At 39.0% G+C, this 15,756-nt stretch overlaps 1 protein-coding gene across 1 annotated transcript; it reads right to left on the bottom strand.

The window, feature by feature from the left end:
• Nucleotides 1-72: 72 nt before the first annotated feature.
• On the bottom strand, nt 73-585 carry LOC142176710 (uncharacterized). The gene is made up of 2 exons (XM_075244906.1): nt 345-585; nt 73-215 (listed from the first exon to the last, which is right to left on the bottom strand). Exons 1-2 carry the CDS (start codon nt 583-585, stop codon nt 73-75), a joined length of 384 nt encoding a protein of 127 aa, XP_075101007.1.
• Between the last annotated feature and the right edge of the window lie 15,171 nt (nt 586-15,756).

The following is a 15,756-nucleotide window of genomic DNA, read 5'->3' on the forward strand; positions in this document are numbered from 1 at the left end:
TTTTTCTAGTTCCTAAGTAGCTTCTTCAACTGTATGATTTCTCCATAAGACTTTCACGAACACGATTTCTTTTTACCGTAGTTTTCTTATTTGTCTATCAACAATAGCCATTGGCTCCTCCTCGTAAGATAACTTCTCATCGAGCAGTATAGTCGGTGCTTCAATCACCTGAGATGAGTCTGATACACATTTCCTTAGCATTGAGGCATGAAACACTGGATGAATAAAGGACAACTCAAGAGGAAGTGCCAAACGATAAGCCACAGCTCTCACTCGGTCTAGTATCTCATACGGTCCTATAAACCTGGGGCTCAACTTGCCTCTTTTCCCAAATTGCATCACACCTTTCATGGGAGAGACTCGTACGAACACTTTGCCTCCAATTGTGAACACTAAATCTCTTCTTCTCTTATCAGCATAAGACTTTTGTCTACTTTGAGCTGTAAGCAATCTCTGTCTGATCAACTGGACTTTGTCCATAGCTTCTTGTACTAAGTCGGGTCCCAATAAGTTAGTCTCACCAGCTTCAAACCATCCGATAGGAGAGCGACATCTTCTATCATACAATGCTTCGTATGGTGCCATTTGAATACTGGACTGGAAGCTATTGTTGTAAGCAAATTCAGCTAAAGGTATATAAGCATCGCAACTACCTCCAAACTCAAGAATGCAAGCTCTCAACATATCCTCCAAGATCTGTATAGTACGTTCAGACTGCCTGTCTGTCTGTCTGTGGATGAAATGTAGTACTAAGATCTACTCGTGTACCCAATAATTCTTGAAAATTTTCCAAAAACGTGAGGTAAATTATGATCCTCTATCAGAGATGATGGATATTAGAACTCCATGAAGTCGGACAATTTCGTTCATAAATATCTGTGCATACCTGACTCCACCATTTGTAGTCTTCACCGGCAAAAAGTGTGCTGATTTCGTCAGTCGATCTACAATCACTCATACCGAGTCATAACCTCTAAGGGTCCGTGGTAGCCCGATGACAAAATCCATAGTAATTCTTTCCCATTTCCACTTTGGAATCTCAATTTGTTGTAGTAGTCCTGCGGGTCGCTGATACTCAGCCTTGACCTGCTGACAAATCAAACAACTAGAAACAAAGTGAGCAACATCTTTCTTCATACCTTCCCACCAAAAATTTTGCTTCAGGTCATGGTACATTTTTATGGATCCAGGATAGAGCTTCTTTAAGAATAGCATGTCTCAACCCATCTACGTCTGCTACACATAGCCTATCACCCATTCGAAGAACATCATCACTTCCAACAATCATATCCTTGCTTTTACCAGCTAAGGCCTCATCCATGTATTTGCATAATCGTTCATCCTCGTATTGGGTGGCCTTAGTACGCTCAACTAATGAAGACTTATCCTGAACACAAGCCAACAATGCCTCTGAATTTCCGACACTAAATCTGATACCTGTATCTTCTAGTCTCTGAATATCTTTGGCCAAAAGTCTCTTTGCAGGGGCTAAATATGCCAAACTCCCCATAGATTTTCTGCTCAATGCATCAGCCACCACATTGGCTTTTCCAGGATGATATAAAATAGAACAATCATAGTCTTTCAGTAGTTCCATCCACCGACGCTGCCGAAGATTTAGATCTCTCCGCTGAAAGATATACTTCAGACTTTTATGGTCGGTATAAATCTCACAAGTTTCGCCGTATAGATAGTGCCCCTAAATTTTTAGAGCAAATACCACTGCAGCCATCTCCAAATCATGTGTAGGATATTTTCTCGTGCTTTTTCAATTATCTCGAAGCATAAGCTATAACATGACCATTTTGCATGAGAACACATCCTAATTCCACCCTCGAAGCGTCACAGAATACTATAAATCCTCCAGAACCTAATGGTAAGGCTAATATTGGTGCAGTTGTCAGACACGTTTTGAGTTTCTGAAAGCTTTGCTCACATTCCTCTGTCCACTAAAACTTTGCATTTTTCTGTGTTAGCTTTGTCAGTGGCGTTGCTATTCCGGAGAAACCCTGCACAAAACGCCTGTAATAGCCTGCTAAGCCTAAAAAGTTGCGAATCTCTGTAGGAGAAGTAGGTCTGGGCCATTTCTGCACAGCTTCGATCTTCTTAGGATCTACCATAATTCCATCTTTAGATACAACATGTCCCAGAAATGATACTGAGTTTAGCCAGAATTCACACTTCGAGAACTTAGCATAAAGCCAATGTTCTCGCAATGTCTGCAACACAGTCCTGAGATGATTCTCATGTTCTCCTTGGCTACGAGAATATATCAGGATATCATCAATAAATACTATTACAAATCTATCCAGAAATGGCTTGAACACCCTATTCATTAAATCCATGAATGCAGCTGGAGCATTTGTCAGTCCGAAAGGCATCACAAGGAACTCATAGTGCCCGTATCGAGTTCTAAAAGCAGTCTTAGAAATATTTTCATCTTTGATTCTAAGTTGATGATAACCAGAACGAATGTCAATCTTTGAAAAATGGGCAGCTCCTTGTAACTGATCAAACATGTCATCTATACGAGGCAAAGGATATTTATTGCGTATTGTTATCTTGTTCAACTGCCTGTAGTCAATGTACAATCTCAGGGATCCGTTTTTCTTATTTACGAATAGTACTGGTGCACCCCATGGTGATGCACTAGGTCTAATAAAACCCTTATCTAACAAATCTTGTAACTGTTGCTTTAGCTCTCTCAACTCTGCTAGTGCCATTCGATATGGGGGTATCGATATGGGTTGTGTGTCAGGTAGCAAATCAATACCAAAGTCTATTTCTCGTATTGGAGGCAATCCTCGTAAATCCTCAGGAAATACATTAGAAAGTTCTCTCACTACTGGTACATTCTCTATACTAACTGTTTCCTTTCTTGTATCATTTACAATAGCTAATAGACCCAAACAACCTTTCTTTAGAAGTCGTTGTGCCTTCATAAAAGATACAATTTTGCAAGTCTCTGGAACCTGACTCCCTCTTAGAATAAAACTGGGTTCATTTGGTATCTCAAACTTAACTATCTTTGCATGACAATCGACTATAGCATAGTAAGAAGATAACCAATCCATTCCCATCAACATGTCAAAGTCAATCATATCGAGTACAATAAGGTCATCTAGAGTATCTCTACCCTCAACCCGAATCTGACAAGCACGATACACGTATTCAGCTAATAGAGACTCTCCAACAGGAGTAGCAACTAGAAAAGGATCATTCAATAGCTCGGGTTGTCTACTAAATTTCAAAGCAAAGTACGAGGACACATAGGAGTGAGTAGATCCCGGATCAATCAACGCAAGTGCATCAAATGAAAAGACAGAAAGAATACCTGTAACCACTACATTCGAGGCCTGAGCATCCTGTCTAGTAAATGCAAAAACTCTTGCCTGACCTATACTAACATTGCCTTGTCCTTGGTTCACAGTAGCACAGTCTCTAGCACCTCAACCTCTATTTCCTATACCTGTAGCACCTGAAGTATTACGAGTAGTCTGAGTCGGTGCAGTTGATTGAATAGAAGCCTGGTTGAAATTTCTCGTAGGCTGAGGGAAATCCCTTAAGTGATGTCCCAACTGGCCATATCGAAAGCACTCTCCAGTTAGAACACAACATTGGGCCAAATGTGATATACCACTAGTCTGGCAGACTGGAGTGGTGGCATATATCTGCCCAGAATTATGATGTCTAGAAGATGATGGTCCCCTATTACCTTGTCTATAACGTGGTCTGTATGTGGACTGTGAAGACATGTGTGTCCCTGTCTGAGAACCTTGTTGTTGTTGTTGTTGTCCCTGATTTCCTGCTCTTCTATTTTCACTAAAACCACCACTGAAAGCCCCTCCTGTCTTGGCCTTCTTACGTAAATCACTAGCTGCACGCTCCTCACATCCTTTGTTTTCAATCTTTCTAGCAAGGTCGACTACATCAGAGTAGGATAAAGTCTTCATCTGTGGGGCTACTGCAGTGTATAGACGACCAACCAATACATCAACAAACCTCTGAACTCAAGCTTCTTCGGTAGGCACTAAGTGAGGAGAATATATAGCCAGCTTACAGAACTTAGTGTTATATGTTGGCACATCCATATCTGGAGTCTGAACCAATCTCTCAAAGTCTCTAGCATATTGTTGCATCAGACTGTCTGGAAGAAAATGATTCTTTAACAACTTAGTGAACTCGTCCCATGTCACTGGTGGTGCTCATGCTGGCCTTCCTAGCAATACTGTTTCATACCATATGTTGGCCATATCCTCTAGTTTGTATGCTGCGAGTTCCACGACTCTCTCACTAGAACATCCAAGAGCACGTAATGCCTTGAGTGTCCCATCCAAGAAACCTTGAGGATCTGCTGAGTTATCGGAACCTATGAATTTTGGTGATTTCAATTTCAGGAACTCATGTAGGGATACTTCCTTATTCCCAAAAGGCTGAGTCTTTGTAGGTGCTTGTGTTTGTAAAGTAGCCTGAGGAGCTGAACTTCCACCCTGAGTAGGCACCAATGCCTCTAGCACATTCAATAACCTTGCCACTGCATCTGCAGGTAAGGCAACAGTAGGTACAACAGTTGGCACTGGTGGTGGAGCGTTCTGAACTCCCTGCTCTTGCACTTGATCTGGCATAACAGCTTGGGTTTAACCCATGTTCCCAACTTGAGATTGAGGAGCAGTGTGTCATCTAGTTTGATGAACCCCAACTTGACCTCCACCCCGGGTAGTACCACGTCCAGCACCACGTCCAGCAGATGAGGGTGTGCGTGTCCTAGCCATCTGCAAAAGAAATATTCCAAAGTCAATCTCAAGTTATCTCAATGCACGATCAAAGAATGAAAGAAGGGAAAACATTCCTAAATGTTCAGTATCCTCGAGATCATAAGTATGGGCGTCTACATACCCATGAACAAGACTCTACTAAACATTGCTCCATGACTCGGGACTTAAAGCCTAAGCTCTGATACCAACTTTGTCACGACCCAATTTAGGATTGTGATCGATGCTTAGGAGCAAGTGCTCCCAAGTAAGCCTCATCGGTAATTTTACAGAAAATCGGGCAGAGTTTCCCCTGTTTTTGGACCATGCAAAAACATTTCCTGTCTCAAATCAACAACCAAACATCCTAATATCATACCAAACAATTGACAACTTGCCCATTAACTAATACAAGTCTCCACCATAACTAAATCACCAACTAACCACTAGAAATACTAATTTATCTCCAACTTTGATAATAAAGAATGATACTCAGCATAAGACTATAATAAAGAAATAATACTCATGACACTAAAAGAATGACTATGGAGCGACTCTAAGAATTCAAAGAATAGACCATAACAATAAATAAAATCTCCGCCCACGCAAACAAGAGCGAGGCTCACCAAGAACTATCAACCTGTGCGCTCTAATTAACGAAATCCTCGCATGCGTCAACTGTTGTCTCTGTAAAAAAAAAATTAGCGGAGAATGAGTCGCTAGCTCAGTGAGCAATAACACTTATCCAAAACCATTTTTATTGTGGGACAAGTCAGAAATAACATCAAAATGCCCTTTCAGAAACAATAAATAATTTTCAGTCTCATCATGTTTTTCTTGTAGTATAATACAATTAACAGTTCAGTAATAAGCTCGGTAACCACTGTATAATATCAATATTCACATTTGGGAGGTTTCAATAAACGGATCATGTAATCGGTATAACAATGGACTTCTTCGCAAGAAGTCAAATATAACGGCAGTCCCTACTCGAGGGAAGTCGGTAACGGTATGCTAGTTCTACCTTCTCACTAGCGAGGGCTATAATGGTAATCTGTAATTACAAGGTGCACCAGGTCTAACGAACCCGCCGTTAGCTACGGGATCCTTCAATGTCTACTCCCATTTATACTTGTCTTTATAATCCGTATATACTCGTAGAAAATATTTTAAAACAATATAGGGCATTTCGGTTTTTATCAAATCATGTAATTTCGTTTCAATAATGGTAAATCTTATCTCAAGTAATAGTAAAATGTATTCAGTAACAATGAGAATATTCAGAATAACTGTAATCATCTAAAATAAATATAGTAGTATCATATAGAGTAAAGGACTTGTCCCACATGCAGATTCAAATCAGTCGGTAACATGCTCATATTAAAATCATATGTAAATCATGCTAGCTGTAGAAATACAAATTGAGGTAAGGTTACTACTCACAGTACTCGTGCCGAAATACCAACTGCTTCACCTCAAGCATCTCATACAAATTCCTCCAATCAATCTATAATTACATAATATCGATCTCATGTTAATTGCCTCATTTAGGCTAAATCCATCACTAATTTAGAATACCCAATCATCGGGGTTCATGTTTTAGTCTTAGTTTGTGGACTTATATTTAATCATAGAACTAGTCCATAATTCTATCAATTTCAAACTATTTAGTATAATTTATTCCTCTAAAATTAGACCTATCAGTGCTTAAACTAAACCTTTATAGCCTCATTATCTCCATAGTAATTGTATATTTCTTTTTATATAAGAGAAAGTTGATATTGAATTCTTTTGTACTACATAAAATTGCATAGATGCGGTGAAATAATTCAACAGATGAGGGGAAGAAGGTTAACCTCTTGAGTCGAAGGAGAGCTTTAATACTTTCAATTTCAACTCCCAATTCTTCTTAAGGCCTTTTCCCAAAGCTTTCTTCTTCTTCTTCTTCTTCTTCTTCTTCTTCTTCTTCTTCTTCTTCTTCTTCTTCTTCTTCTCTTTCCCCCCTTTTTCTTTATTTGTTCTTTTTTTTGTTGCCATTGCTTTCTGCGTCTTTGCTTCAGAAAGCTTTTGAAAGCTCTCTAACCCTTTTGTTATTCAATTGCACTAATGGGCTTGGCCCTTTATTTTAAATTCCTTTTTTTATTTAGTTAGTTGTTTTTTTTTTCTTCAAACTTAAATTATTTACTAAATATCGCATATGTCCCCATTTAAAATATTGGGGGTATTATAGATACCAACATAAAGAATCAAAGAAATAATAGAATGAAACAATTAAGGCACTTGAACCGATAACAACAAGAAATCATAACAAACTGGCAATAAATGCACGACATCACCCTTCGTGCTTTTACTCTCAATCCTCACCATGCAATCAATAATGAAAATGTACACGGCATCACCCTTCGTGCTTTATCTCTCTTCCTCATCATATAAATATTAGAAATGTGCACGGCATCACCCTTCGTGCTTTATCTCTCTTCCTCACCATATGCATCAATATCAATGTAAATGTGCACGACATCACCCTTCGTGCTTTATCACTCTTTCCTTACCATATGCATAAGTATGAATGTAAATGTGCACGGCATCACCCTTCATGTTTTATCACTCTTTCCTCACCATATGCATAAGTATGAATGTTCACGGCATCACCCTTCGTGCTTTATCACTCTTTCCTCACCCAAACAATGGTAACAGTCAACATCCCGGCAAGGAAATCAACAATAAGAATAAATACATCCCGAAAAGGGAATCAACAATAGGAATTAAATACGTCCTGGCAAGGGAATCAGCTATAACCAATCTTGTTCTAACAATTAACTTCACAAATGAACCTCAACCGGAGCCAATGCTCAACAATAGACAAATACTACGAAAAATGATCATAGGTCTTACTCAACATGGATAATCAACAATTTAGGCATTTATAGTACTTATAAAAAATCACAACGATTACAATTTAAGACTCACGGGCATGCTTGACACCAACATATAGATACTTGTCACTACACCTATATGTCGTACACTACACTAGCAAATAGCAAATAAGGCACAACACCTATTCCCTCAAGCTAAGGTTAGACCAAACACTTACCTCGATTCCACAGCCACGAATCAAGTCTCAACTATCGCTTTCCCTTTTGATTCCACTTCCAATTCAATTGTATCTAGACAATATTAACTTATTAACATCAATAAATGTGAAAGAACTCATACCCAATGCTTAATTATAGCTTTACCATCATTTTCCCCAAAATCCAAAAATCGACCTCGGGCCCGCTTGGTCAAAACTCGAGGTTCAAACCAAAACCCAAATACCTATTCACCTACGAGCCCAAATATGTAATTAGTTTCGGAATCCGACCCCAAATCGAGGTCTAAATCTCCAAATTTGTAAAATCCTCAATTGTCTTAAAATCCCTAATTTCTACCCTTAAGGAACAAGATTTAGGCCTAGACATCTAATAGGTGTTGATGAAAAATGAAAGAAATGAGTCTAAGAACACATACCTATGGTGGTGATGAAATCCCCCTTCAAAAATCGCCTAAGGTCTGATTATAGGGAAGGAGATATGAAATTTTGGGTTTAATCCCGTTCTTCCTCTGTTTTAAAATCGCTGGACAAGCCTTCTTTGCGTTAGCGAGAAGTCTGTCGTGTTCGCGAGATGCGGCGGCCAAAAGCCTTCACGTTCGCGAGATACCCACCGCATTCGTGAAGGCATTCTCCCCCCAGCCTCCACATTTGCTATCCAAGTGACACATTCGCGATGAGTATTTCACCCCTTCTCCAGGTCCCTACCATAATAGCCTTCGCGTTCGTGATAGCCAGGTCGTGTTCGCGAAGGGTAACGCCCCCAACGCTCCGTGTTCGCGACCTGTGCCTCGCGTTCGCGTAGAAGGAATTTCCTTCAGACAAACTTTACTCTGCGCATTCGCGAAAGTTCCTTCGCGAACGCGAAGAAGAAACCCCATGTGCACCTACAATAGCTAAGACAGCAGAATCTCTAAGTCTCAAAACACCCCGAACCCCATCCGAAACTCACCCGAGCCCTCGGGGCTCTAAACCAAACATGCACACTAACCTAAAAACATCATACAAACTTACTCGTGCGATCAAATCTCCAAATAACACCTAGAACTACTAGTTAGCATCAAAATCAAAGAAAAATCTCAAGAACTCTTAAAGTTCCATTTTCACAATCGAGGGTCCGATTACGTCATGTGAATTCCGTTTCTTGCCAAATTTTACAGGCACAGCTTAAATATCATGCTAAACCTGTACCGGGCTCCGGAACCAAAATATGGGCCCGATACCCTCAAATTCAAACACCTTTAAATTCCAAAAACTCTTATAATTTCAGTTAAACAATTTCTTTCAAAAATTCATTTCTCGGGTTTGGGACCTCGGAATTCAATTTCGGGCATACACCCAAGTTTCATATTTTTCTACAGACCCTCCAGGACCGTCAAATCATAGGTCTGAGTCCGTTTACCCAAAATATTAACCGAAGTCAACTTAAATTCAATTTTAAAGGCAAAATTAGCATTTTCTCAATTTTTTCACATAAGGGCTTTCCGGGGGATTTTTAAGGCCTCGTAACACAGAATTGACTTTTAAAACCTTTTGGGTCATCACATTCTTCACCTTTAAAACAATCGTTCGTCCTCGAACAGACATAGAAAAGTATCTGAGTCATGGAAAAGATGTGGATATCGACTCCACATATCGGACTCGGACTCCCAGGTAGCTGCCTCGGCAGGCTGAACTCTATACTGAACACGAACAGAAGGATAACTCTTCGATATCAACTGATGAACCTGCCGGCCTAGAATAGCCACCGGCTCCTCCTCATAGGTAAAGTCTTTGTACAACTGGACAGTGCTAAAGTCTAACACGTGGGATGGATCGTCGTGATACTTCCGAAGCATGGACACATGAAACACTGGGTGCACAGCTAATAAACTCGGCAGTAATGCAAGTCTATAAGCCACCTCTCCCACTCTATCAAGGATCTCAAAAGGACCAATGAACCTAGGCCTTAGCTTTCCCTTCTTACTAAATCTCATTACGCCCTTCATTGGCGACACCCGAAGTAACACTCGCTCTCCGACCATGAATGCCACATCATGAACCTTACGGTCGGCATAACTTTTCTGCCTGGACTGAGCCGTACGAAGCCTATCTTGAATGATCTTAACCCTTTCCAAGGCATCCTGACTAAATCTGTACCCAACAACCGAGCCTCTCTCCGGCTCAAACCACCCAACCAGCGACCAACACCACCTACCATATAATGCCTCGTAGGGAGCCATCTGGATGCTCGACTGGTAACTGTTGTTGTAGGCAAACTCTACCAATGGCAAGAACTGATCCCAAGAACCTCCAAAGTCAATAACACATGCCCGGATCATATCCTCCAAAATCTTAATGGTACGCGCGGACTGCCCATCTGTTTGAGGATGAAATATTGTGCTCAAATTGACCCGCGTACCCAACTCACGTTGCACTGCCCTCCATAAATGCAAGGTAAACTGTGTACCCCGATCAGAAATGATAGACACGGGCACACCATAAAGACGAACAATCTCTCGAATATAAATCTCTGCCAACCGCTTAGAAGAATAGGAAACTACCACAGGAATGAAATGTGATGACTTGGTCAGCCTATCCACAATAACTCATACTGCATTAAACTTCCTCTGAGTCCGTGGAAGTCCAACAACGAAATCCATAGTGATACGCTCCCACTTCCACTTAGTAATCTCAATCTTCTAAAACAAACCACCAGGTCTCTAATGCTCGTACTTTACCTGCTGACAATTCAAACACCGAGCTATATACGCAATAATATCCTTCTTCATCCTCCTCCACCAATAATGTTGCTGCAAGTCTTGATACATCTTAGCGGCCCCCGGATGAATAGAATACCGGGAACTATGGGCCTCCTCTAAAATCAATTCACGAAGTCCATCTACATTAGGCACACAAACAAGACCCTGCATCCTCAAAACTCCGTCATCTCTGACTATAACCTACTTGGCACCTCTATGCCGTCTTGTGCCTCTAAGGACAAGAAAATAAGGATCATCATACTGCAGATCTTGGATACGCTCAAATAATGAAGAACAAGCGACTGTGCAAGCTAGAACACGACTGGGCTAAGAAACGACCAACCTCACTAAAATACCCTGTAAATCCGGATTAGTTGTGGATATGTTAGATGAGTATTAATGTGATCTTTTAGACATGTGAAGCCCTATCGGGATGAGTATGAGTAATGTAACACTCCATAAATATGAATCAGCTGTGTGCGGACGAAGACTATTTATATGATGGTTATCAATTGTATATGATAAAAGTGTACGAGGTATATCATAAGTGATTTGGGGTCCAAGGAGAGACCTAAGTCTAAGCCAAGTTTGAAAACTACATGAAAGACTAAAATTCCAAATGGGTCAGCACAAGACCATATTTTGGACAAGCATAACTACAGATATGTAAGTGTTATGTGATTCACAACATATCAAATGAAATATCTTCGAGTTTAGTTTCTAACACTTCAAACTGTTTATCATTTGGACTTTCCTACAAGAAGTTATGACCAAATTACCCAAGGTTGGTGGAGGACTGCGCAGATGCGAAGCATCCGAGGCCACGTCCGAAAAGAGGGGCTGGCAGTGAAGTGTTGCCATAGCATCCGAGCCCTTGAGCGGAGGACTGCTCAGATGCGAAGCATCCACGTTCGCGTCCGAAATCTGGGCTTATAAACACAATTTCGGGATTCATTTTCCCCTATTTTTTTGGACGACTTTTAGGGGTTTCCTCCACTCTCTCAAGACCTCCAACCCCTCCCATCTTCAAGGTAAGCAATACCCATTATCTTGGTGTGAATTCCATTATTTTTACACTAGTATTGATGAAATCTACACATAAAATACTTAGATCTTTAAGAAATTTCTTCAAGAACTCAAAGGAGGGTTTTACAAGATTTCTTCCAAAAAGGTAATCCTAAACCCTTAGACTTACATGTATGGATTTATTAAGGGAATATGAGTATGAATAAGTAATAGAACTCTCGTTATCGTGATTGGAAGCCATAAGTTCCCAATTTAATTACATAACTATAGTAAAGATTGAAAGATGAATATTTGATGGAATTTTATTGGTTCGGTGTGGATGGATGGTCATATATGTGATGTTGAAAGTTATAAATTGGTTAATCATGATGGTGGGATAAATTGTTGCGGAATGGTGGTAATTAGATGAACTAATTATATGGTGATGAGATGTAGAAATTTATGCCTACAAGGTGTTTGATAATATGCCTAAATGACTTAAGTTATGGAATTTTTTACTAATATTGGTTCCATTGGATATTGCTATTGTAGATTGAAGGTTCTTAGTATTGTGGATCATTGTAGTAGTAGTACTAAGGGGAGAAATTGAGGTATGTGAGGTTAACTCTCTATGTTTGGAAATGTTAATGATTCTCCCTACACTATGTTTCTTTTACCACGTTACTAATTGCCTCAGAAATATAGTTCAGCCTAGTTCCTTGAATTGTTGTAGAACTTCTATTCTTTAGCTTCATAACTCGTTCATGACTTTCATTCTGAACGTTGTGAGCTCAGTGCATATTTAATATAGACTTGGGTTTGATGCCCCTGAGTCTTAGTGTAGATTACTCAATATGCCATAAACAGTTGAAGTTTCAGTGTTCATAATCAGTTCAAGAATACATGTCTCAGCCTAGTCCTATTCAGTATTCTAGTATTATGTAACTCAGTGTGATCCAATATTCCAGTATCATGTAACTCAGTGTAATTCAGTATTTCACTGTCATGTATTGTAGTATGATTTTCAGTTCCTGATTTTAAATCCCTGAATGTTGAACACCTATATTTGGGCCTGAGACCGAAGTTAATGCTTTATGCATGTTTGGGCCTGAGGCCCCAGTTTATGCTTTATGCATCTTTGGGACCGAGGCCGCAGTTATGTATACGTATACTTGGACTTGGGCCCGAGGCCGCAGTTGTGCACACACACACACACACACACACACACACACACACACACACACACACACACATATATATATATATATATATATATATATATTGGGCCTGAGGATGTAGTTTATTCAGATAAATAGGTTGTTCATCTTTCAGAAGAGGGAGTATTCACATCCTTACTTCCTTTGTTCATTTCAGTTATAAGCTATCAGTTATCATTTTAGTTACAGTTGTCAGTTTTTAGATATCATTTCAGTTTCTGTTTCAATAGTTATCATTTCAGTATCAATTATCAATTCTCAGTTATCAGCTTAGTTTCAGTTTCAGCATTGATAATTTTTTTCTTTCAGTTGCTTTAAATACCAATGCAAGTCAAATGCATTGACGTCCCTTTTGCCTTGTGCTTGCATCTCATGATGAGGGTAATGATTTACATGTTGATGATTCAGAGCGCTAGGATTCTCATACCAGCCATTTGGTGATCCCTAATTCTTTCGGGGCATTATCATTACCTTATAGTCTTCAGTAATATTAGACAGTAAGTGTTTTCAGAACTTCATTAGAGGCTTCATAGACTAGAGTAACAGCTAGACAGAGTCGCAGGATTTTCATATTAAGCCTTGTTGGCTACAAATATATTTTAGAATTGTATTACTGTTTCCACACTTTGACTTTTATCATTCAGACTTTCAGTATATTAGCATGAATTAGTTTATCTTCCGCATTTAGTATGTTATGATATCACATGTTGATTCAGCCAGCCAGTTGGTTCGCTCGGTCATATGTAGTCAGGCACCGAGTGTCGTGTTACGTCCAGGCCCATGTTCAGGGCATGACAAAGCTTGGTATCAGAGCACTAGGTTCAAGAGTCCTAGGGAGTCTATGAAGCTGTGTCTAGTAGAGTTTCCTTTATATGTGTGTGCCGGCCACTCATATAAATGGTTAACTACCAAGATATCCAGGATTGTCTCATTTCATTCTGCTCTAGATCGTGCCATGAAGCTTAGAGCAATAGTTAACCTTCTCTTCCTATCGTATTCCAAATGTATTGGATACCTAAGCGATGCGCAAGAGAAACCTAAGGTCCTAGAGAGGATAATTTCCTATTGGGGTATAAATATGGAGTACAGGTTGGTAAATATGAGACTTTAGAGGATGTTTAAAGTGGGATGCAACGTATAGTAGTACAGATTAGAGCATAACCTTATTAGAAAGTACAAAAGCAGTTATCATGTCTTATGGTTATCAGTTTACCTCAGTTACCAGTTATACAGTCTTTCAGTTAGCAAGTTTATGGTTCTTCAGTATGCCAATTATCAGTTACCAGATCTCCAATTTTCGGTGTATCAAAATTCTGGTAACTGGTAAGTATACAATGATGCCTATGGGTGCTAAAAGAAAATGTAAATAACATTGATTGTAGCAAAATCTTCGTATATTTTAGGTCAGGATTAAGACCAAGACTCACCGGATGGCGTAGGAAGTGATTTATCGATAATGATATACTCTGAAGGACATGTTTGTGTGTGGTAGTGTATCCGTATGTTTTTTTTTACAACAAAACAAATTTTATTTTAAATTTTTAGCAATTGAGCCAAAAATTGGATGATGATAATTTAGATGTCACACCCTACAGTGTAGCGGGTTAAGAATTTAACCGTGAATGGCCTAGAATTGGTCATTATAGTTTTGTACGAAAAGAAGACTAAGGGCAAAATTCCTAGTAGTCTGAAATGTTTGATATTACCAGAGATTTTTTTTCATACGACACATGCATATGACTAATAAGACATGATGTATGTAGTGAGAATCAACAACAGCCGATATTGTATTTCAGGGAATTATTTTAAGTTGTCAGATTTATTTATACTAGAACTAGAAAGTACCACCTTCGTAAGTTACTATAAGAAGTAGGTATTATTGTGAGATAAAAGATATGACAGTTCCCCTTAGGTATGTGACTAAGTGTTTTCCCCAAACGTTTATAGTTTGGCATGATTTTGAAGTGTATAGAAATTAGATATTCCAATTTTATTTAATATAGATGAAATTTTCCTAAGTGTGATCCATGTACATAGTACAAAAGAAAAATAGTGTGCAACCGTTGAATAGGTTCGAATGGTGAGGGAAGTTAGGAATAACCTTATTCTTCATTTTAGTTATTCAAAGTACAGCAAGAAAACATGATGCTAGCAGGTGGTTACTAAAAGAATAGTAAATAATTTTTGAGTAAATATAGTGGATTAGCAATTTCAGCAGAGCTAGTAGAGGTAAGATTTGATTCATTTAGCCAGGTTAACTCTAGTGAGTGGGTGAGAGTTTGAAAGATCAAATATGTGTTAGAACCCAAAGAGTTTAAGTTAAACCCGAAGTGCAGTGACAGTGGAAAAAAAATCAACTAGCAGTAAGAGATCAACAACAAAAGAATAGCCTTTAATAATTATCGAAAATAGGTTTTCCCAAGATTGACAGTGTAAGCAGAGTTAAATTATTAAGATTGTGTATGATAGTTGTGAATACATTAGCTTTCCCTTATATAAGTAATTTAGTTTTTCCTAGTAAGAAAAATTTCTTAGGAGTAAGTTAAAAGATGAGTCGTCATCGTCATAAAGTGCAAAAAAAAATTTGCAGAAGATAAGAAAAGTTATTCAGATCTCAACAAAAGAGAATGATCCTCAAGTACAAGATCCTAACCTTTGTTTTAAGGGAAAGGTGTGAAAATCATCAGTAAGTTTTTGAAACCCACATAGTTAGCATGGGACAGAAATACTATAAAATCATTCCCATTTATGTATTACGAGGGTAGTGCCATTACACGAGACTCTAATATTCCGAGTAGTGGTCAGTGACTTAGCTCACAACAATACTATAAGTGTTTAAGGAAGTACTTAAAAAGATAATCAAGTGTGGGAACTATGGATCATGAATGAGGTAGACAAGAGAACTATGTTGAAATAAGTTCACTGCTTAGCCAAGGTAGGAGTTCGACTTT

This window comes from Nicotiana tabacum, chromosome 3, assembly GCF_000715075.1.
Source record: "Nicotiana tabacum cultivar K326 chromosome 3, ASM71507v2, whole genome shotgun sequence".
NCBI lineage: Eukaryota > Viridiplantae > Streptophyta > Magnoliopsida > Solanales > Solanaceae > Nicotiana > Nicotiana tabacum.

Bases quoted from the DNA above. Each gene is read 5' to 3' on its own strand.
- LOC142176710 (XM_075244906.1), bottom strand. From the start codon at position 585: ATGGCACCATACGAAGCATTGTATGATAGAAGATGTCGCTCTCCTATC. The intron at 216-344 runs GTGTGATGCAAT...TTATTCATCCAG, and splicing joins ACGAGTCTCTCCCATGAAAG to TGTTTCATGCCTCAATGCTA.